Source organism: Taudactylus pleione, unplaced genomic scaffold (genome assembly GCF_031769625.1).
Source record: "Taudactylus pleione unplaced genomic scaffold, aTauple2 ptg000093l, whole genome shotgun sequence".
NCBI lineage: Eukaryota > Metazoa > Chordata > Amphibia > Anura > Myobatrachidae > Taudactylus > Taudactylus pleione.
Window position 1 is genome coordinate 11,818,318 of NW_028284495.1, and position 25,121 is coordinate 11,843,438.

Here is a 25,121-nt window from a genome sequence, read left to right on the forward strand (position 1 = left end):
TTAAGGCTGCCAGAAACCATGCAATGTGCACTTCAATGTTATGTTCTGGTTAAGGAACTATATACTACAGTCACCTTTAATGTATTATGCAGAACCAGTGTCTGACTGTTGAGTGACAAGCACATCAATAGGGGCTCACCGATAAACCGAAATTAAAGAATTGTATTATGCTCATGAATTCAATATATTTTATGACCATTAAGTTAAAGAGTTTGGTAATCAGAGACCTAGGCATTATTCCCTGTTTCCAATATTAAGCCAGTCCAGCTTTATCAAGCTGTACAGATGTGTCCTCATACACCTAGCCTCAACATGCAATTAAGTGCGAGACGCCAAGCGCACGCCGCCAGGTCACATGCGAATAAGCATGCGCCAAGCATCTTTCGCCCAAAAATGTGTCTTCTAAAATCCGATACAACAATCAGTGTCATGAGACTGCACCGACCTAGTTGATACTGTGACACTTGTATATCTGTTTGCGTCTGAGTCTGCATACAAAGCACAACAGAACGTGGAGTGAAAAAAAGCTGCAGCCGCTACATTGCAGCACTTTGTATACAGATTCAGACTCAGGCCCGTATTCAATTTGAGGCTGGACTTTTGGCCTCTTTCGCCTGTTTTCCAGGCGGAAAAGTATCACACATGTGACCGGCAAAACTGGAAGCGCCGAAAAAATTTGGCAATTTTCGGGAAGTCATCCTTGAAACCCCCTAAAGATGTCCAGACATGGGGGATCACTATGGGTACCCCCGTTTTTGCATGCTGAAGGGAAGTCAGGTTTTTAAATACCCGCGGCAGGTGCATAAATGCGGCTTTGAAGAAGGTGATGCAGAAGAGCATTTAGAATTTTTTTTTGGGAAAAATATCTATGCCCATCAAATTTGGGGTACTTGAAAATGGGTGCAAGCATATTTTTAAGTCCCTAAAATATTTTTTTTTAAATTCTGCAAAAATGCACCTGTTGCTATCACCTGCATTGAAGAAAACACCTGCTGCATACTTTGGAACCCCTCTGGATTAAATTTAGCTATTTTAGTGTGTTCCCGATTTTTTTTTTTTTTTTTTACCTTTTTTTCAACACACATTAATTTTAGGGGACATTTCCAGGGGTGCAGGCTATTTTTTTTAAGCCTGTACCCTTAAACCCCAATTCTGCACTTTTTTTCGCCACCTATTCTGTGGTGAAAAGTTATCCCCGTTTTTTTACAAAGATTTTTCGCACCGGTCAAAAGTCAATGTAATTGAATACGGGGATAATTAAAATAGGAAAAAATGACATCATCGGCAATATATTATTGCCGATAACAGGTTTTCGCCTGTAACTGAATACAGCCCTCAGTCGCACACAGATATACAAGTGTCACATATCAAGTTAATCAATGCAGTCTTGTGAAGTGGTGTGTCGCATCTGATTATGACTGAGATGCATTTTCAGGCGCAAAATACACTGTGCGGACACTGGCACGCCGAGAAGGGCTTTTTGGCGCAACTGCAGCGCAATAGTGTATGAAGACACATCTATACTTCTATTATAATTAAATTAACAGGTGTATTAGGGAACCCTGTATAACTTGTGCAGGTCATATTTCAGCTTTTAAGTTAGTTATTAAACCAATAACACTAAGGCCCTCATTCAGACACACACGCAAGAGCTATGCGCTAGCAAGCGGGTCGATGGTGGGGCACTGCGCACGTGCCGCGTGCGCAAGTCCCGGAGCAAGAGAGAAATTCTCTTGCTCCGGGACTCGCTACAAACGGGGCGGCTGTCGATGTTGATCGACAGCCCGCCCCGTTTTGTAGGCGGGGAGGGGGGGGGGGGTGACTGGCCAAACGGAGGCATTCCCGAATGCCTGCCATTTGGAGGCGGCCCTACTGACATCACGAGTGATGTCAGTAGTGAGCTTCCAACTCTATTAGAGCCAAAAGCTCACTGGGGCTTGCGGCAGACGAGACCCTACCACAAGGGTCTCGTCGCAAGCCCTGATGGTCACGATGGTCAAGACCAGTGCGACCATCATCTGGCCGCTCGCTAAAGCTGTGGGTGGTCACCCACAGCTTAGCGAGCAGCCAGGAGGCCGGCTTTAAAAAAAACAAAAACAGCCGCCCTCATTCAGAGCGAGCGGCTCTGAATGAGGGCCTAAATGTGGGATTTCTGAGTAACAAATGATTTAGCAATTAGCTTAAACACAGTATTATTAGATAACTCATTTGTGGTTATATAACAAACATTTTGTAACTGCAAAATACTCGAGCATACAGGAAACCATAGAGTATGCAATAGTCTAAATAATTTAAGAATGGACAAACTATACCTGAAACAATAGTTATTAAATGGAAAGCTAACAATGATTTTATCCAACTCATGAAAATAAAATGATACAGCAAACTTTTAAGAAGTGAGGTTGAAAACACGCGTATAAGTGTTAATCCTAGTATTTACATTCCATAAACTGGGAGAACAGTAGTTTATTTAAACAAACTTACGTCTGATTTCCTTTTTCATTACTGATCTCTATGTTGCCATAGGCAATAATGCTAACTGCTCACATCGGGAATGTACCTTAGCACTTTAGTCAGGTTATAAAAGCAGAAAATACGGTTATCATTTATTTTGAAACAATTGATGCTACTCCTGAGAATAAAAGTATTATTTCAAATGTTACAGAACTTTATACAGAATACCAATCCTGCAGATTGCATATATATTTTTTCCAATGTCTAGGTTTAAAATTCACAGCTAGATGTTTGACACAAATCAGCACACTACAGTGTATTAAGCAGGGAACATATATGTATAAACAGACATTAGAACACAATATTTGATACGTACATTTTGTTTGTGAAAGGACTTCCTGAGGGAACAGAGTGAGAAAATACTGTGTCATTCATGCTGGTTACTGGTCTGGGAGGCCTGAGAGAAAAAGGGAAACCTTTAGATCTGCCTCACCTTATACAGCAGGTAACAAAAATCCAACATAATGATGTCATTTATTCCCAGGCAGAACCGTTCTGAGACAGGATATCATCAATGCTTTAAGAAGAATTGTAACCAGAAAATAAAGTGCACTGTACCAGCCATTCCACATCTATTGTAGGCCTTATCATTTGAGATTTATGAGCAAACCTTTGTCCTATTGTGTTAAGAGCACAGAGTGGATAACTAAGGGCCTGATTCAGCGATGGGCGATAATGTGATCGCAGCTGCAATTTTGCATGGAACGCAGCTGCGAAAATACGCTAATAGTTCCAGAGCTTACCCATGCTAATAGGCTTACCCATGCTAATAGTTCCAGAGCTTAGCCATGCTAATAGGCTTATCCATGCTAATAGTTCCAGAGCTTACCCATGCTAACAGTTCCAGATCTTACCCATGATAATAGTTCCAGATCTTATCCCACGCTAATAGTTCCAGAGCTTACCCCAGGCTAATAGTTCCAGAGCTTACCCAGGCTAATAGTTCCAGAGCTTACCCAGGCTAATAGTTCCAGAGCTTACCCCAGGCTAATAGTTCCAGAGCTTACCCCAGGCTAATAGTTCCAGAGCTTACCCCAGGCTAATAGTTCTAGCGCTTACCCAGGCTAATAGTTCCAGAGCTTACCCAGGCTAATAGTTCCAGAGCTTACCCAGGCTAATCGTTCCAGAGCTTACCCAGGCTAATAGTTCCAGAGCTTGTGGATGCCCACTGCTGCCTTCTCATATGCAAACGATGTCGCTTACCTGGGAGATAGGATTTGCTGGATTGTGACAATTTAAATATATCATTAAAATTTTAAAAACCAATAGTGGGCACTTATTTGTCCTGTGCTCTTTATGCAGTTATTAACAAGTGTAAACCCCCCCATGCTGATAACCTATGGATTCCTATGTACGTCCGTAATCGCAATGCGATCGCTGCGCACGTGCAGTGTGGCTTATATGCATGCGCGAAGGCAAACAACCACTCGATTTGTGCTCGTAATCGCCACTGCATTAATCTCTGAATCAGACCGTAAGTCCAGACCGCTCAACACATGAGGTGTCAAAACTATTAAAACTCTAAACTGTTCTGCAGAACAATCTCCTGTTGATTATGGACAGAGCGAGTGACTAGGGGATGTAGTCAGGATCCCGACCACGAGAATGCAGAGAGACATCGACAACCCGACAGTCACAAACCCCACAGTAAAGTGCCCCATACATGGTGCAATATGCACCTTGTGATGCGACGGCCGATCCGATGGCTAACATATCGGGCAGTCCCCATACACGGAGCGATCGAGTGGCCGATCGCCCAATATGCTGGCATCCCCCTCCCCCACCCGCATAGCGCTGCATGAGATCGTACTTCGCTCTCCCAGATCAACTGAACATGCAGAAAGAAATAAAGGAGCTATGTACGATCCCACGGGAGTGCACACTGGCCGATATCATACCCACACATGGAACGATATAGCAGTGGATATGACTCCAATCCGTCAGATCGGCTGCTATATCGCAACGTGTTTGGGGGTCTTTAGTGTTAGGGTTGGGCACTAGGGGGAGGGTTAGGCTGCAGGAGGGGACAGTTAGGGTTAGGATATGAGAGGGGTGGGTTGGGGTAAGGGTTACAATACCTACTCAGGATTTTAACCGTTGGGATGCCGCTGTCTGGACTCTGACCGTCGGCACTGAATAAAATAATATGTATGTGGCAATGGATGCTAAGCACAATGCATGATCTACATCAAAGTGATCCTTGATAATAATCTACATGTAAAGTTATTCAGTGCATAGAAGTGAACTATAGTAAGGCAGCGGGAGACAGGGCATAGTACTCACCAAGTGTCCCTTTTGTGGCAACAGGAAAATAGAAAGAATAGATATTATTAGGCAATACTATTTGTACTGGGGGGAGTATTGTTATCTTTATATTGAATACTCAGCACAATATATATTCTATAACAACTGTCCTTATGAACATGTATTCTTTCTGTAGGGTATATGTATGTATTCATTGGATTACAGTTTAATAATAGTATAGTAAATATTAGTAACATATATTACTATTGGTTTACTATACATATGTAATAGTTATTATATTATAATGAAAGTAACACCTTAAACCCACACACTTTTTGCTTAATATCGCTTACTCGGATACACCACGATGTCATTCCTAGAAGAAGTCTACAAATCTGATCCATTTCATGGATGTTTCCATTCAGTAGGTGCTTAGTCACACTGGTGCATTCGGTCTGAGGCCTCTCTGCACTCCAATATAGACCTCATTACAGCCAGAAGGGGCAGTTTAATTCAGCGCCACGCTGGGTTGCAATGTGTGGATGTGCACATTACTATATACTACAGTAGCTCAACAGCGCTGATTTTCCTGCACACCTACACCTCTAAAGGTGCATACACACTAGACGATATGCTCCCTGAGCGATATCGTCTAGTGTGTCCCCGGCAGGCTGTGCTCAATGTAGTTTATGACATTGAGCACAGCCGCTGAACGATATCATTAACGATATCGTTCAGCGCCGGGCTCTCTCCCCCAATCCCTGACATGCAGCAACCTGACGAGATCGTCAGGTTGGCCTGCATGTCAGCCCGATGAACGATGATGACGAACGACCCGCAGGAACGCGCGTCGTCGTCATCGTTCATCTTTTTGGGCTTAAAAATGGACAATAAAGTGGACGACTGAACAATAACGATATCGTTATCGTTCAGTCGGCCACTTTATCGCCCAGTGTGTACGCACCTTAAGGGGTGCGGGGAAAATCAGGGATGTTGGGCCTTTCCAGAACACACATCATGACCATTGTGCAGAATGAAACTACCCCAAAGAGAGGCCAAATGGTGAATACTGCTGCATGATACCGGACAGATTTGGGCAAATTGGAACGACAAATTGGGCATATCATGCAGTGTATATGCCCAATTGCGCACTCCCGCGTGTCGCATGCAATATCGTGTGATTGGCCGTGCTGCACGGGCATCACACAATAACGAATGCTGGGCTGAGTAGCTTAATGAAGGACTGGGCGAGTGATCGTTCTGTCAATCATTACATTTTCCTAGTGTGTACTAGCAATCTTGCATGGTCCGGGGCGAAGGGTAATCACCCCGCCCATCGGTAAGATTGCCGGCCATTCTAGTGTGTTACCACCCTATTAGGGGTATTCAATATGGGAGCGAAGACATCATTTTTGCTTTAATATCGGAGGTATGACGTCATTATCGCAGGTTTTACTTTTACACCATATTCAATTTCAAAGACTTATCGCAGTTTTGAAAAGTCTTTGATAAAAAACGGGGATAACTTTTCACCATTGAATAGGTGTCGAAAAAAAAGTGCAGAATTGGGGTTTAGGGGTGCAGGCTTAAAAAATAGCCTGCACCCCTGGGAATGACATTTAAAAAAGAACTGTGTCAAAAAAAGTTTTTAAAAAAAAATAGGGACACCCCAAAAAATTAATTTAAAAATTGGGGTGAAAAAAAAAAATTGGGAAAAAATTGTATAACAATAGGGAAATAGGTTCAGGGCTATTCTGCAAGTATGCGGCAGGTGTTTTCTAGAACAGATTTATAGCGGCAGGTGCACAAATGCAAAATTTTAAAAAATTTACTTTAGGGACTTAAAAATATGCTAGTACCCATTTTCATGTACCCCAAATTTGATGGGACCACTTAAAAAAACGAAAAAAATAACCTAAGTGCTCTTCTGCAACACTTCTTCAATGTCGGGAAAAAAACACCTGCTGCGGCTATTTAAATCCCCGACTTTCATTTAAAGGCTAAAACGGGGGTACCCATAGTGTTCCCCCATGTTTTTACAACTTTAGGGGGGTCTTACAATTTTTTAAAGGAAAAATTCGTAACTTTACGCAAATCCAACTTCGGAGTTTCCAGTTTTCATTAATTTTATATTGAATACGGGGATAAGCGGGAGCGCGCCCGATACTTTAACGCAGGTAAAAACTCCGATATGAAACGTTAACTTCGACAGTGAAGTTAACGTTTCATATTGAATACCCCTCTAAATGATCTTTCACCTTTACCATTTATGCTACATATTACTATCCTTTAAATACTTTCTCCTCCCCTCTCACCTACTTCTAAGTTACATATAGTTAAAACATACATTTTTAAGAACCATCAAAAATGGGCTCATACACACGTATGCATTTGGGAAAAGGGGAAAATATATGGTCATTTGCTTTAGCCATGCATTTTTAATACATTATTTATGGTTTTTTTTCATGTCTTGTGCTTTCACTCGTACAATCTATTCTACTGTAGCCCGCATTAAGGCCTGGGAGATAGGATGTGCTGGATTGTGACAATTTAAATGTAGCAATCAAATGTTAAAAAGCAATGGTGGGCACTTATTTGTCCTGTGCTCTTTGTACATTTATTAACATGTGTAAAGAAAAATAATACATGAAATAATGAACGTCCTAAATGAATGGACAGCTTTCAGGGGGCAGACAGTAGCTGTAATCACGTAATGGTTGGGAATTATGTGTGAATTACTGCTGATAAAAGGTTTCCTGACTCAGGCCTGGTGCCAGCACTCACTTCTGCAGGGAGATGGGCTGAGGATCACTTGCAGCAATTAAAGGATACTGGTTAGATATTGACTATGAGATCACTACTGTGTCCTCTTGTTGCAAAAATGTGTTGTTTTTTTTTGTTTGATTGTCTTTTTTTATTCTCCAGTGAGAATGAAAACAATGCTTACAATTGAGAAAATGGACAATGCACAGAATACAATTACAAAAATGAATGCTGCTTATGAATTCCTTTTACACTGCTTATGAATTCCTTTTACATTGTGCAAAAGCTTAATGCTAACACGAGGAGTAATGCCTACACTACCATTCAAAAGTTTGGGGTCACTTAGAAATTTCCTTATTTTTGAAAAAAAAAGCACTATATTTTCTATGAAGATAGCATTAAATTAATCAGAAATACACTCTATACATTGTTAATGTGGTAAATGACTATACTAGCTGCAAACGTCTGTTTTTTAAAGGAATATCTACATAGGTGTATAGAGGCCCATTTCCAGCAACCATCACTCCAGTGTTCTAATGGTATATTGTATTTGCTAAGCGCGTTAGAAGACTAATGGATTATTAGAAAACCCTTGTGCAATTATGTTACCACAGCTGAAAACAGGTTTGCTCGTTAGAGAAGCTATAAAACTGGCCTTCCTTTGAGCTAGTTGAGTATCTGGAGCATCGCATTTGTGGGTTCGATTATACTCTCCAAATGGCCAGAAAAAGAGAATTTTCATGTGAAACTCGACAGTCTATTTCCTACAACGGTGGGTACTACTCCCTTCAGAGAACAGCACAAACAGGCTCTAACCAAAGTAGAAAGAGAAGTGGGAGGCCCCGATGCACAACTGTGCAAGAAGACAAGTACATTAGAGTCTCTAGTTTGAGAAATAGACCCCTCACAAGTCCTCAACTGGCAGCTTCATTAAATGGTACCCACAAAACGCCAGTGTCAACGTCTACAGTGAAGAGGCGACTCCGGGATGCTGGCCTTCTAGGCAGATTGGCAAAGAAGAAGCCATATCTGGGACTGTGTTCTTTTGCCCATATTAATCTTTTCCTTTATTGGCCAGACATTGGACAGAGGAAGATTGGAAAAAGTGCTATCGACAGACTAATCGCAGTTTGAGGTGTTTGGATCACACAGAAGAATATTTGTGAGACGCAGAACAAGTGAAAAGATGCTGGAAGAGTGCCTGACGCCATCTGTCAAGCATGGTGGAGGTAATGTGATGGTCTGGGGTTGCTTTGGTGCTGGTAAAGTGGGAGATTTGTACAAGGTAAAAGGGATTTTGAATAAGGAAGGCTATCACTTCATTTTGCAATGCCATGCCATACCCTGTGGACAGCGCTTGATTGAAGCCAATTTCCACCTCCAACAGGACAATGACCCAAAGCACATCTCCAAATTATGCAAGAACTATTTAGGGAAGAAGCAGGCAGCTGCTATTCTGTCTGTAATGGAGTGGCCAGCGCAGTCACCAGATCCCATTGAGCTGTTGTGGGAGCAGCTTGAAAGTATGGTACGCAAGAAGTACCCATCAAGCCAATCCAACTTGTGGAAGGTGCTGCAGGAAGCGTGGGTGAAATTTCTTCAGATTACCTCAACAAATTAACAGCTAGAATGCCAAAGATCTGCAATGCTGTAATTGCTGCAAAAGGAGCATTCTTTGACAAAAGCAAAGTTTGAAGGACAAAATTATTATTTCAAATAAAAATCATTATTTCTAACCTTGCCAATGTCTTGACTATATGTTCTATTCATTTTGCAACTCATTTGATACATAAAACTTAGTTTTCATGTAAAACACAAAATTGTCTCGGTGACCCCAAACTTTTGAACGGTAGTGTATATATACTGTATATATAATATATAAATTAATGTATATATAAACTTTAACACCACAAGCATTTAGAAGATAACACACCAGACACAGTAAAGACTGCTTTATAGGGTTGTGATACTTATGATCTAGATTTTACAGGTTAAGGAAGGAGGATTAGTAAATGTGCTAAGTTGCATAAAATCACAATGAACTTCACACAATCAGAAGATGTATTAAAACCACACATTCCAAATTAAAGCACCCCAATATATCTCTTCTGGAGATCCGTATTTTGCAGGAATAACCATTAGTAAATAGAATTGGTATGATGGAAAGATTAGTGAAAGGGTCTCTGACTACCTTGGAAAAATACAACTAATTTATACTAAAAGAAACCTGGATAAACACAAATGCAGTATGTGATTTATGTTCGATAAAAGCAATGAACCACGCAGAATAAAATAAAAGCATATTAAGTTATTAAGTTTAGACAACTTCCCTCTAGCGAGTGTATCTGTGGAGCTCCCTTGCCAGTGACCCTTTCAGCAGGAATTACACACCACACTGCATCAAACATGCAGAAGATATGAAGTGCAAAAAGAGATGTGTTACTCCCTGACACAAGCACCGACTGCACCTCCTCTTCCCAGGGGGTCAATGTAGGAAGATGATGTAGTGCAGCACTGCTGTGGGGGAGTGCTCCAGAGTTGCGGGAGAGAGTATCACAGTAAGGGGAAGGTAGACCAGTGGCTAAAAAATGAACCTGTCAGTATACATAGCTTTTAAATAAAATAAATCATAATCTATTCATATAGCTTCATGTATGGTTGATAAAACAGATTGTATTCAGGTATAACCTTGCTATATACATTCTGATTGTATATTGTTCGATACAAAAGACTTGCAGTTTGTTTCCAGGCAAATACCCAAGGCCAAGCGCACGATTTGCAGCAACCTAAAATTAGCAACGTAAAGCTCTCATGTCCCTGAAAAGATCTCAAGAGCATGACACTATAAGCATGTACAATACACGGAAGGTTATCTGTTCATGGAAGCACTAATAACTAAAACAAAATATCTGCAGCAGTGACAACTATTATTACCAGTTACTTATATAGCGCACACATATTCCGCAGCGCTTTACAGAGAGAATATCTGGCCATTCATATCAGTCCCTGACACACACACTAATTTTTTTTCGTTGAGAGCCAATTAAACTACCAGTATATTTTTGGAGTGTGGGAGGAAACCGGAGTACTCAGAGGAAATCCACGCAAGTACAGGGAGAATATACAAACTCCACACAGTTAGGGCCATGGTGACAACTATGATACTCACACAATGTGAGCCAGGTTCAAAGGTTTTTCTGGTTGATCAGGAAACATCGGGTGCAGAGGCTCACGGCTGGAAGCACAGCTCAAAGACTTGCTTAGTGCATTAGTAAGCTTCTTTGCAGGGGATTTCTGTAAGGGACAAAAAAACAAAACAAAGTGAATATAGGAGCCATGCAGCAGAGCGGCGCTTGACATCACATTACAGTGTAATAAACCTCCTTTGGCTGGTAATATTTAGATACTCTGGATAGACTACATTGTCACCTAACACGCCTAACTTCACACTAATCTGAAAGCCAGTGCTGCAGTTAGTTTTGCACTACCCTGATCAGCTATATTCTTCTAGCTCCACCCATTCCACAAACATAGGTGCACGCAGACATGCAAGAAATTAAAAAGGAGCACAACCGATGCTTTGCTGTAATCAAATGCAGCTGACTGACTGTTACACTGTAACGCTCAGTGTGCTCAGCAGTCAGATTAAGAAGCAGCTGACTAATTAATATCTCTCCATACAGTAAAATGCAGAGGGGACAAGGAAATTGTGTACTCTAGTACAGTGGTTCCAAAACTTCTTTGAATCACGTCGTCGCCCTAGAGTAGAGTATCGGCAGTTTTTCACGGACCCCTAGGCCGATAGTTTCTGATTGAGAAATTCTGCAAAAATTATTAAATGAAGTAAACTGAACCTAAGTATGACATACAGTATAAGTACAGTTATGTGGTGGTGGACAGGGTTGCGATTCTGTTTGTCACATATTTTATGATTGGCAGACACCTGCTTCGGTTTTGCCTATAACATGGACCATAGATAATTTGATGTGGTCCACCTGTGGCACCACTGCAATTGCCCGTGACACCCAGTTTGGGAAGCCCTGCTCCTGTGAGTAAATTGAATTTGTTGCTGACGCTCACCCAGTCGGGACAGTGCTGGGGTTCAGGGTTTCGTTCTTCAAGCTAAGTGGATGCATGCCGTCTTCGCTTTGATTGGCGATAGGCAACGCATACACTTTGCTTCTGCCGGCATTAGGAGGTAATAAGCCCTAGGGGATTTCTGGGCACCTGAAATATCTGTTAAGTGCACCACTGAGTAAGATGTATTGCATACATCATTTGACATGAAATTCTTAGTCACTGCTCAGATGTACCACTTCATATTTCTTCTAACTGCATGAGGTTTGTATCATATGAAGACAATTATATTGTACAGTACCAGCCAAAAGTTTGGACATACCTTCTCATTCAATGGTTTTTGTTTATTTCAATTATTTTCAACATAGTAGATTAATAATGAAGACATCAAAACTATGAAAGAACACATATGGAATTATGTTGTAAACAAAAAAAAGTGTTAAACAAATCAAAATAGCTGGAGCGATTCAGTCCCCTCCTAAAGGCTGAATATACCATCTCCTTCTGAGACGATATGTTATATACTTCTACAATGCATTGAGTCTAAGACCTCTGTTGTGATACGTCTGACGTACTAATAAAGTAAAAAAAATAAAAAAAATCAGCTTTTGATCTTAGTTTACCTTAGGTAAAAAATGTATGCTATGTCATTGTCTTCCTCTTTTTTATTCTACACTTTCCCTTTCTTTCTCCTTTTCCCTTTCCTCCTCCCATGCGGCGGATTTGGGACACCAGGGTTCCTGACTATACTTATATCAACACATGCTTTTATTTGACGTATATATCTCCAAGAGCTTAATCGTCCAGCTAACTGGGACAGGACGATAGCTCCAATATCAAGTTCAACTTTTCTTAAAACTCTCATTAAATGTGGAATTGGCTGATAGCCATTTCTCACCATTACTACTTTACTCACAATGAGTTCTAAGACACATATGCGCTTCCTTTCCTGGAATGTAGCTGGAAAAAGAAAAAAAATAATTACACACATCAAATCATGCCACCTGGATATAGTGTTGTTGCAGGAGACTCACTGGGTTGAGGGACCTTATGCCAAATTATCAGCTCCCTGGATTGGTGAATGTATCGCAGCCCCCTACACTCGTAAACAAAGAGGAGTTGCCATACTTCTTCATAAACAACTTCAATATAACATCTTAAACTCAACTATTGACCCAAAAGGCCGTTTTATCATATTAAAAAATCTAAATTTCTGGAGAACTATTTACCATACTAAACATCTACGCTCCCAATGTCCCTAACTTTAACTTTTATACTAAAATCTCAAATTTATTAATGAAAATGGATACTCCAAACCTCATTGTTGGTGGAGATTTTAACTTGACCATTCATGTATCTCTCACGCCTCGCACATCAAGCCAACGTGACGGAATACGTTTATTGCTCTCACACCACAATCTAATAGACCCCTGGAGATTATTAAACCACAATAGCAGAGAGTTCACCTTTTTCTCTCACCTACATAACACCTTTACTAGGATTGACCACATACTTACTGCAGATTCACTAATCCCTAGGCTACAAAAAGCATATATTAGCAATATTCTCATTTCTGATCATGCGCCCATATACCTAGACAGAGAACTTCACACTCCTCATAATAAGAATGTAACTTGGCGTTTTCCGTCATACTTATATTCCAAAGACGAATTCAAAAACTACCTAAAATGTAAATGGGAAGACTACGCAGTCACTAACCAAACACATCAAAATAATCCGGCCCTGCTGTGGGCCGCTTCAAAAGCTGTCATGCGTGGCCACATCATCGCATACATATCTCGGAAAAATAAGGATCGGAGAGAAAAAATTACTTAACCTATTACTTAACCAAAATCTAAGTAAGGCCTACCACACATACCACCCTATCACACTCTTAAATCAAGACTTTAAACTTCTAGCAAAAATCACTGCCTCCCGCTTACAAACAAATTAATGCCTACTCTCCTGACACACCACCAACTAGGTTTTACCAGCACACGTCACTCAGTGTCAGGCATTAGGTCAGCTATCTCCGCTATCATTGCCTCTAAAAACTCTAAATCTACACAAAACTAATTACTGAGCCTTGACGTGGAGAAGGCATTCGACAAAATAGCCTGGTCACATCTTTACTGTGTACTAGAAGAAAGAGAATTCGGACCATACTTTATTAACCTCATCCGATTTTTTTACACCAACCCCAAAACTAAACTAATTATTAATGACTCGATGAGTACTCCAGTTGAGTTGGCTAGGGGTACACAGCAGGGATGTCCACTGTTCAACTTGGCACTGGATCCTTTAATACGCATACTACAATCTTTAAATAGCTTTAGGGGTATTTCTATAAGCTCCAATTCTCTTAAGATCTTGGCATTCGCAGATGATCTACTGCTTTTCTTTTCCAATCCCCAAGAAAGCATACAAGTAGTACTTTCTAAGATTTCTCAATTAGGGTTAATTTCAGGTTTCACAATCAACTTTCAAAAATCGTTAGCTATGACACTCTCTCAAGAATTATGCCCCCGTTGGGCTAATAATCTCAACCTTACATGTACCCCTTCTTGTATCCCCTATCTAGGGATTAATTTACCAAAAAACATATCTCTTCTATATTCTCTTAATATAACTAAGATAATATCTAAAATCACCCTAGAATTAAAAAACTGGCAAAACCTACAACTCTCCTTTCTGGGGCAAGCCCAGCTCAAAAATGATAACTTTTCCAAAACTTCTCTATCCCCTACAAGTCCTACCCTTAGTAATATCCAACAAAGAAGAACAAATATTAAATGCAGCTTTCCGCAGATTCATATGGAATGGTAATAAACCAAGAATTAGTCTTAAAATTCTCCAAAAAAGTAAAAAAGAAGGAGGTATAAATTTTCCCCACATTGCCTTCTATAACCAGGCAGCCATATGCTGTTACATTAAGGATTGGATCAACTCTACCAATCATTATGCTAACTCAGAGCTAGAACAACAGCTCATACCCAATACACATCTAGTGACATTTCTACATTTGGCAAAAAAAGACATTTCTCCGAAAGTTTTGGATAACCCAATACTAACCTCCACAAGATCAATATGGTTTAAAATAAGAAAATTCTGGAATCTAAATCCGTATCTGTCACTCTTTCTCCCACTATGGGGTAACCCAGCTTTTCAAGATGGTCAGGCCAATTACCCCTTCTGCTCTTAGTCAAAAGCAGGACTATCCTCAATTAGATGCATAGTAGATACTTCTCGGCACACATCATTACATTTTTCACAATCAGTAGAAAAATATGACTTCTTAAAACTCCAAACCTTCGCCTTTTTCCAATCCAAACATTATGTTGACAAATTTCTCCATAATCTCTCATTAAATGACTGGAATAACTTAATAGATTTGGCCTTTACTCAACCTAACCATGTCCCCAGATCGATTTCTTCTATTTATTCTCTTATACGTGCACCCTCTTTCTCTCGTGAGCATCGCACAGGTATAACGGTATGGTTGGAACAGTTTCCACATCTCCAATTATCTGACATATTAAACACTCTTTCATACTCATTAAAGACCTTATCAGCAACCACATACAGAGAAATGGTAAATAAATTATTCTATAGAGGCTACTTATCTCCATCCTGCGCGCATACAATAGGTTTGTCTAACTCTTCTTCCTGTCCCAAATGCAACACCTCTCCTGCCACCTTGTTTCATTGTGTCTAGGGTTGCGATCAGATTAAACAATTCTGGGTGCAAATCCAACAATTTATAAATTCAAATATCTTTCAAACATTTACATTGACCCCAGAATGGGCAGTACTGGGATTTCTTGACCCTTGTGCTCGCCTGACATTGGGTAAACGAAAAATCATCACTATAATATCCAACGAAGCCCGAAAGAGTATCTTGCAGCAATGGCTCTCCCCTCATACTCCTTCTCTTAGTATGTTCAAAGACAAACTCTTTTTTTATATTTAAAATGGATTGGGTAGAAGCCTCTCTCCAAAAAGAGCTCAGAGTACAAAGTTATTTGAAACATGGGAACAATTTATCCACTTAGAACCTAATGACATCAAAAACCTCATACTCACATGCTTCCAACCCACAAAATGGTTACAATCTCAATTAGCTAATAATAACCATAGATCTCAATCATGAGGTATTGCATGTGCTTCTTACCTTCTTATTATCATACATCATGGTTGGTCCTGTGTCGTGGGTCCGCCACATCAACTTGACCTATTCTTCGCTCTTCCCATCACCCCCCCCTAACTATTTCTTTATTTCCTTACCCTATCCTAATCTCTCCCTTCTTTCTATCTTCCCTTCTTCTTCTTTTCCTTTTCTTCTTTTCTCATAAAATTTTCTTATCTCAAACAAAACAAACAGTTGACTCCTTAAGCTTATTCATATCTTTATTGATGAATCATTGTTTTTGTTATGCTTATCAACAAAAGTTACAAAATTGAAGACAGTTTAAAATGTTGTCATGTTAACTGTTCTCATGAGGAATATGTATTAAGTCATGGACTTTTTCTTCCAGTTTGTTTGATTACTATGTTAACACAAATTATAACAAAAGACAGTCAATCTCAATTCCATTTTTGTATACTGGTATCTCAAATACAATATGATTATAGCCTCTGTAACCATAAGAATATGTTTATCCTGCCTCCATACCTTATTGAACATTCTGTATCTTATATTCCTTCGTGACTGTAAAACTTTCTTTATCTCAATAAAAAATATTGATATAAAAAAAAAACAAAATAAAAATATGATTTATATTTTAGATTCCTCAAAGTAGCCCTCTTTTGCTTGGATGACAGCTTTGCACACTCCATTCTCTCAATCAGCTTCATGAGGTAGTCTCCTGGAATGGTTTTAAATTAACAGGTATGCCTTGTCAAGAGTCAATCTGTGGAATTACTTGCCTTCTTAATGTGTTTGAGACCATCAGTTGTGTTGTGCAGAGGTTGGGTTAGTACACAGTGGACCACTATTTGACTACTGTTGTAATCCATATTATGGCACCAACCCCTCTACTCAGTAAAGAGAAATGACAGTCCATCATTACATTAAGACATGAAGGTCAGTCGATAAGGAAAATTTCAAGAACTTTGAATGTATCCTCAAGTGCAGTTGCAAAAACCATCAAACCCTATGATGAAACTGGCTCTTATGAGAACCGCCCCAGGAAAGGAAGACCAAGAGTTACCTCTGCTGCAGAGGATAAGTTCATTAGAGTTACCAGCCTCAGAAACCGCTATTTAACAGCACCTCAGATTAGAGACCACAAAGTCTTCACAGAGTTCAAGTAGCAGACAAATCTCAACATGAACTGTTCAGAGGAGACTGCGTGAATCAGGCCTTCATGGTCATATTGTTGCAAAGAAGCCACTACGGAGGATGAACAACAAGAAGAAGAGGATTGCTTGGGCCAAGAATCACAAGGAATGGACATTAGACCAGTGGAAATCTGTACTTTGGTCTGATGAGTCCAAATTTGAGATTTTTGGTTCCAACCGCCGTGTCCTTGTGAGACGCAGAGAAGGTGAGCGGATGGTTTCTGCATGTGTGGTTCCCACTGTGAAGAATGGAGGAGGTGGTGTGATGGTGTGGGGGTGCTTTGCTGGTGACACTGTTGATTTATTCAAAATTCAAGGCACACTTAACCAGCATGGCTACCACAGCATTCTGAAGCGCCATGCCAGCCCATCTGGTTTGCGCTTACTGGGACCATCATTTGTTTTTCAACAAGACAATGACCCCAAACACACCTCCAGGCTATATAAGGGCTACCTGACCAAGAAGGAAAGTGATGGAGTGCTGCGCAGATGACCTGGCCTCCACAGTCACCTGACCTAAACCCAATTGAGCTGGTTTGGGATGAGTTGGACCGCAAAGTGAAGGAAAAGCAGCCAACAAGTGCTCAGCACCTCTGGGAACTCCTTCAAGACTGTTGGAAAACCATTCCAGGAAACTACCTCATGAAGCTGATTGAGAGAATGCCAAGAGTGTGCAAAGCTGTCATCCAAGCAAAAGGGGGCTACTTTGAGGAATCTAAAATAAAAACATATTTTGATTTAACAGTTTTTTGTTTACAACATAATTCCATATGTGTTCTTTCTTAGTTTTGATGTCTTCAGCATTAATTTACTATGTTGAAAATAATTTAAATAAACAAAAACCATTGAATGAGAAGGTGTGTCCAACTGGTAATGTATATTTTATTATACTGTGTACTGTATGTGCAGTACACTATGAACAATGGGCCTGATTCAGATTTGTACAAAATGCCGATATTTATGCAGATTAAGCGATTGTTAGTCAATGCGCATGAGAGAATTCACTCGCAAAGTGAGTGACAGGTAGACAGCGTTTGGGGGAGGTAATGGAGATGGTTAGAAAAACGCAGACGTGTCAGGACCGTTTAAACACTATTTTCTGGGTGTCCATAAATTAGCCACTGCGTCCTTGCTCACAGCAGGAGAGTCCTCTGAGTGACTGGAGGCCCGCTATGTCTGCGACGGGATGCAGTCAGCATGCCTCCACAAGGTATGCCGACGGACTATATCCCGGCGCCGGAATCCCGACCACCGGCATGCCAAAGGTAAGTATCGGAGGGTTGGGGGGGGGGGTTAAGTTTAGGGTCATGGGTTAGGCACTAGTGGGAGGGTTAGGCACTAAAGGAGGAGGGTTAGGCACTGGGGAGGGGGAGGTTGGGTTCAGGCACTGGGGGGGGAAGGTTATGGTTAGGCAGCAAAGAGGGTGGGTTAGGGTAGGGAGAAGGTTAGTGTTAGCATACCGACCAAGTGTCGGTAAGTTAACCCTGTCGGGATTATGACTGCTGGAATCCCGACTGTCGGCATTACATACCCATCCCGTCTGCGACAGCTTAGACACTCAGAAGGCAGATGGCTGCCTGATCTGCGTTCGATGATCCCGGTTTTGTTCGTGAGTGGTGGATGCCAGATGCTTTCATTGGACGTCTCTAAGCACTGGATGGCGAGTGAATCATTAGAATATTTTCACAATTGCGAATCCGTGAGAAATCACAGCTAAGATGGCATTTGCGCCCACATCTGAATCATGTCTAATGCCAGTAAAATGGGGAAAAAATTAAAGGGATTTTTCACATCAAAACTCCTTTCTTTGTGTGGGACTCTCTCCACGAGACCCCCAGCAATTGCTGTATTTAACAGGCTCCTGGCACAGACATATAGCTGGGATTTCTGCCCATCACCTTTGGCTCCGGTCAGCACTCCCTGATGCAGCAGCTCTATGGCTTTCAATTACATTTGCTTTAATTGATTTTTAAAGTGGAAAAAGGCCTTTAAGCTTCAAACAAAATTATTATAAATGTTGCTACTAATTTAACTGTGGTTATATTTTACATAATGCCAACAAGGAGTTAAACTTAGAAACATCATTAACCCACATTCACCACTGCTGCATAGTGAGTGGAAATACACTCATTATATATGTATTGTTCTGCATTTGCACTATTCAATTCTAACTGGACAACGCTGACATCAGTCCATGTCATATACGATGCTGCCTTGTGCCAGCTGCCAATCTAATTCCTACAGCAAAGAATTTGTTTCCATGATTATAAATAAACCTTAATTAGCTATAGATCTCATCCTCATACAAGACTGTAAACTGCACCATTATTTATATCTAATAAGTTTAGACTGCAAGTTCTAACTGAAATAATTTTCTGTTACTTGTTCCAGAAGCTTTATTCTACAGAATAGCAATGCAATAGCGAGAAAGACCGGACAAACTGATATTGTTTTTCTGTCATTTAGAATGATAAACCTCCTGGCATCAAACACTTTGGGAAGGTATATACAGTGCCGCAGTCTAAACACTTACCATTCTGCAATATACTCACAAATGAATGCTGGAGTAAGAGATATAATTAAAGTGATGAATTCCCTTTCTCCCCAAATGCATGGTCTGCTGATTCCCTATCTTTCTGGGTTAGTCTACCTCTTGTGTGTGTTTCTTCTGCGTTGCAGAACCACTAGACCCTCGCTTACCCATGACGTGTACTCTTTCATTTGGTGCTGGTTGCTATGGGAACCGCTGGCATGTCCCCTCCAGAAGCAGTCCTGACAGAGCTGGTAATTGTGACACTGCTGGCAGCGATAGCGGAAACCCATCATGCTCTCACTGTGACAATAGGAACACTCAACAGGGTGGAAGACTATGGGAAAAAAAAAGCATGCAGATATGGAGTTTAGTCACAATTAAAGACATACAGTATAGACAGTGAGGGCTTGAAAAACAACAATGAATATGTCCTGATCATTGATGATGGTAAGAACCAATGTAACGTTATAAAATATTTCCAAGATAACTAGCAAACAGGAAAGACCATAGCAACCAGTTTATAACTTCTACTGCAGAGTACAAAATGTAAGCAAATTCCTGATTGCTATGGGGCTGACGTGACGTTGGACATAGGTCTGTGTTCTGCATTTTGTGTGAGCTCGCAGTGCACAACCTCAGAAAGGAGCCCAAGCAAATACGAGAATGCAGAGTCAATCACATTCTAATTGCTGCTGCTGCACTGGGGGGTGTGAAGGGACGTTCTCACAGAGGCAATGATCAGTAACACAGTGCTCACACCTAGTATAGGGGGGCAGGTATTGGTACACACTGATGATGATGATGATGATGATGATGACTAGTAGTAAACCAGGTGAATACACTGTTGATTCAGAGTTGTATGTGTCTAGTTTGTATGAATATGACCAAATACACTCTGGGGGAGATGCACTAAAAGATAAACTACCAGCCACTCAGCTCTTAACTGTCATGTTACAGGCTGAGTTTGAAAAATGACAGTTAGGAGTTGATTCGTTACTACTTTATCTCTCTCATCAAGGCTTAGTACATCTGCCCCTCTATGTTTCCGATCACAATTATTCTGAGCTGTATATATACGCCCATTTTACTTCCAACTCTGCATCTACCCCAATGAGTGAAACTATCCATATCCATTGCCCTATTTTATATAAACTATTCTGACCATGTTTAAACAATCCCTACAGCGTCTCTACTTTACTCATACATCCTAGGTGCTACCACCATGGCTATAATACATACAGGCAGGGGTGTCCCTAATAAGTATAATCCCCACGCCTACATGCCAAAGAGCACCTCTAAACAAATGTATCATAAAACATCACACCACATAATCAATACTCTGGGTTCAGTGACTTGTATTACAGCATTTGGCATGGTGCTTGCAGTCTGTGAATGATCACAATACTTTTCTAATAGCTTTATAATATATTTATATTCAACAGTAGAAGCAGCAATGTCCCATATATTTTATACCCCCATATGAAGTGTTAAACCAAAAGCTCAAGTAAAAAGGACATTGATACAGATGGAAAGTGTACATTTAGTACAACGTGTTTATTTCACTATTAGTCTTCCACAAACTAAGCACGTTTGCTCCAAATAATTAAAATGTAGTCCTGTATATGTTTTTCTATAGCAACATTATTTTACCTGCCATCAACTAACTGAACAACCCGCCATCACCTAACTGAAAGCCAATCTTCACAGCTTGGTGTTGTGATTAAGTATACAGAAGCAATACACTCCCATTAAAATGAATGTCCCGTAACATATTGTTTGCTTTGCAAACGAAAAAAAATAACAGACAACTCCATCTAGTAAGCAAATTATTATGAATAAAACCTGAATAATAATAAAGCATAATATATTTTGACTGCAAGGCAAATTATCTAAAACACATACATCTCTTTGCAAGAATTAAGATTTGGTGATATGCCCACATACCATTTTCTACATTCGCCAGTCGATGCAGAAGAGGTAACCAGACAAGACACTGAGGTGGTGGGTCAGACATAAGTGTGTCCAAGAAAGAATTTAAGGTAACTTTTTTCTGTTAAAAGAAAAAAATTAAAGATCATACAGTCAACATGCACACATCAGTTTTCAGACGTTCCAGGAAACTACAACCTACATTTTTTATACACTGATGAATATAAGGAAAATGAAGGAGACATTCTGTTAGATTACAGAGTAATTCGTAATGGCAATAAATAAATTATGTTATTAACATACTGCAAAATCATAGTGAAATGTAAAGCACAAAGGTTATTCCATAACGTTCACTCAAAATTAACTATAATATACAAAATACAGGTCCCATATCACACCATTCTGACAGTCACAGATAGTCGCAGCACATCAGGTAAATTTCATTTAGTGGAGTGGTTTCTAATTAACTATGGTACAAATTTACCTACACCTTTTATAACCTGATCGGGTTTCTACGGGTTATAACACTTTTTAGTGTGTGCGCCACGTTTCATAAACGGCCCTTGAATGCATATGTTCTCACTCTTTACTTGCTTATAATATGGAATAATTTGATACAATACATTTTCCTACTAGCACAGGTAGCGAGGTATCTAGTACAGAGATATGTTCCCTATACAGATGTGTCTACATATATCTATCCTCCATGTGCTACAAGTCAAGTTACACATAACGGGTGAAAGCCATGTGACTCCGTAGCGCAGAGCGTCTTTTACCTTCACCTTCAATGCATCTCATTCACACAGCAATGTGAATAGGATGCACAAGCAGCTTCTGCTGATTAAAATGATATGCGGCATGCCTACATTCTGTGTGTGACTGCATGTGCATGCAAAATGCTACGTTATAGTGTCAGCGACTGTAACACTGTAACATAGTGTTTCAAATACAGATACACCAGCAGTCGCACACAGAATATAGGCATGAAGCATGTCATTTAAATCAGCATAAGCTGCTTGTGCATCATATTTGCATTGCTGTGCGAATAAGATGCACTTGAATGTAAAAAGTTGCACAAAAAGATGATCAGTGCTACCAAGTCACTCCACGGCATGGCGTGAAAGGCTTTTTAACATGCAAGGAGGCTTGATGTATGAGCACACTTCTGTAGATGACAGCGAAGTACCTAGTACAGAGCTACGTTCCCTATAAAGTGATAGCAAGGTACCTAGTACAGAGCTACGTTCCCTATACGGTGATAGCGAGGTACCTAGTACAGAGCTATCTTTTGAGATACCTAGTACATAGCTATGTTCCCTATAAGGTGATGGCAAGGTATCTAGTACAGAGCTGCGTTCCCTATAAGGTGATAGCAAGGTACCTAGTACAGAGCTACGTTCCCTATAAGGTGATAGCGAGGTATCTAGTACAGAGCTATGTTTCCTATAAGGTGGTAGCGAGATATCTAGTACAGAGCTATGTTTCCTATAAGGTGGTAGCGAGATATCTAGTACAGAGCTATGTTCCCTATATGGTTATAGCAAGGTATCTAGTACAGAGCTATGATTTGAGATACCTGGTACAGAGCTATGTTTCCTATAAGGTGATAGCAAGGTATCTAGTACAGAGCTACGTTCCCTATAAGGTGATAGCGAGGTATCTAGTACAGAGCTACATTCCCTATATGGTTATAGCAAGGTATCTAGTACAGAGCTATGTTTCCTATAAGGTGATAGCGAGGTATCTAGTACAGAGCTCTCATTTGAGATACCTGGTACAGAGCTATGTTTCCTATAAGGTGATAGCAAGGTATCTAGTACGGAGCTATGTTTCCTACAAGATGATAGCGAGGTACCTAGTACAGAGCTATGTTCCCTACAAGGTGATATTGAGGTACCTAGTATGGAGCTATGTTCCCTATAAGGTGAAAGCAAGGTATCTAGTAAGAAGCTATGTTCCCTATAAGGTGATAGCGACGTATCTAGTACAGAGCTATGATTTGAGAGACCTAGTACAGAGCTATGTTTCCTATAAGGTGATAGCGAGGTAGCTAGTACAGAGCTATGTTTCCTATAAGGTGATCGCGAGATATCTAGTACAGAACTACGTTCCCTATATGGTTATGGCAATCTAGTACAGAGCTATGATTTGAGATACCTAGTACAGAGCTATGTTTCCTATAAGGTTATAGCTAAGTATCTAGTACGGAGCTACGGTATGTTCCCTATAAGGTGAAAGCAAGGTATCTAGTAAGAAGCTATGTTCCCTATAAGGTGATACCGACGTATCTAGTACAGAGCTATGATTTGAGAGACCTAATACAGAGCTATGTTTCCTTTAAGGTGATAGTGAGGTATCTAGTACAGAGCAATGTTCCCTACAAGGTGATAGCGAGGTACCTAGTACAGAGCTACATTCCCTATAAGGTGATAACAGATACCTAGTACAGAGCTACATTCCCTAGTGATGGCGAGGTATCTGGTACAGAGCTACGTTCCCTATAAGGTAATAGCGAGGTATCTAGTACAGAGCTACGTTCCCTATAAGGTAATAGCGAGGTATCTAGTACAGAGCTACGTTCCCTATAAGGTAATAGCGAGGTATCTAGTACAGAGCTACGTTTCCAATAAGGTGATAGCGAGGTATCAAGTACAGAGCTACGTTTCCAATAAGGTGATAGCGAGGTATCAAGTACAGAGCTACGTTCCTTATAAGGTGATAGCGATGTATCTAGTACAGAGCTATGATTTGAGATACCTAGTACAGAGCTATGGGGGTCATTCAGACCCACTCGCGAGTGGCAGTCCGCTCGCAAGTGGGTCGATGTTCCCCACTGCGCATGCGCACGACGGAGGGAGCTCCCACAGCTATACGAGCGTCCAGGAGGACGCTCCATTTTAATGGAGGTGGGCCCTGATTCAGAGCGAGCGCTCTGGTCAGAGCGTCCGGCTCTGAATCAGGGCCTATGTTTCCTATAAGGTGATAGCGAGGTATCTAGTAGGGAGCTATGTTCCCTGTAAGGTGATAGCGAGGTATCTAGTACGGAGCTATGTTCCCTATAAGGTGATAGCGAGGTATCTAGTACGGAACTATGTACCCTATAAGGTGATAGCGAGGTATCTAGAACGGAGCTGATTCAGACCCGCTCGCAAGCGATATGCGATCGGACAGGAGGCCGCTGCAAAAAAAAAAACCCGCTCTGATTCAGAGCGTCCGGCTCTGAATCAGGGCCTCTGTTCCTTATAAGGTGATAGCAAGGTATCTAATACAGAGCTACGTTCCCTATAAGGTGATAGCACACTCACAGGCCAACATGCACCTATAAATTCAGAGCACACACACACACACACGCGCGCACACACACACACAACACTCTTAGATAGAGTCGCAAATGTAGTTCTTATCCCTTAATGATGTTTTTGAGGTTGCACTAATATAAACTGCGCTTGCTTTAATTTATTCCCACTTTTCAGTCAGGAAGATTAAGTACGTAATGTCTTGAAAATAGGTTAAGAGTGCTTTTTCTTTATACATTCACCCTTGATATATGCATTATACAAACACAAAAAGAAAGTTATATTCACTATAATTATCAGTGTCACTATGAGGGAGAGTCATTCCAGGTACAATGTCTTTTGCATGGCTGTTTATTGAGGTAGGCCCTATAGCAATACTATGGTCTGCTAGGACTATAGTACCACATTTGCCTCTGATCCAGGCC

The 25,121-nt window shown here is 40.6% G+C and overlaps 1 protein-coding gene across 13 annotated transcripts in view; it reads right to left on the reverse strand.

The window, feature by feature from the left end:
* Nucleotides 1-25,121, reverse strand: part of DTNA (dystrobrevin alpha) — a 294,993-nt gene that overhangs the window by 60,232 nt on the left and 209,640 nt on the right. For all 13 annotated transcript variants that reach the window (XM_088469565.1, XM_088469560.1, XM_088469566.1 and 10 more), the window contains 4 exons: nucleotides 21,416-21,521; nucleotides 19,639-19,805; nucleotides 10,691-10,815; nucleotides 2,831-2,911 (listed from right to left, as the gene is read on the reverse strand). In XM_088469565.1, coding sequence (XP_088325691.1) covers nucleotides 2,831-2,911; nucleotides 10,691-10,815; nucleotides 19,639-19,805; nucleotides 21,416-21,521 — 479 coding nt within the window. The remainder of the gene's footprint in view (nucleotides 1-2,830; nucleotides 2,912-10,690; nucleotides 10,816-19,638; nucleotides 19,806-21,415; nucleotides 21,522-25,121) is intronic.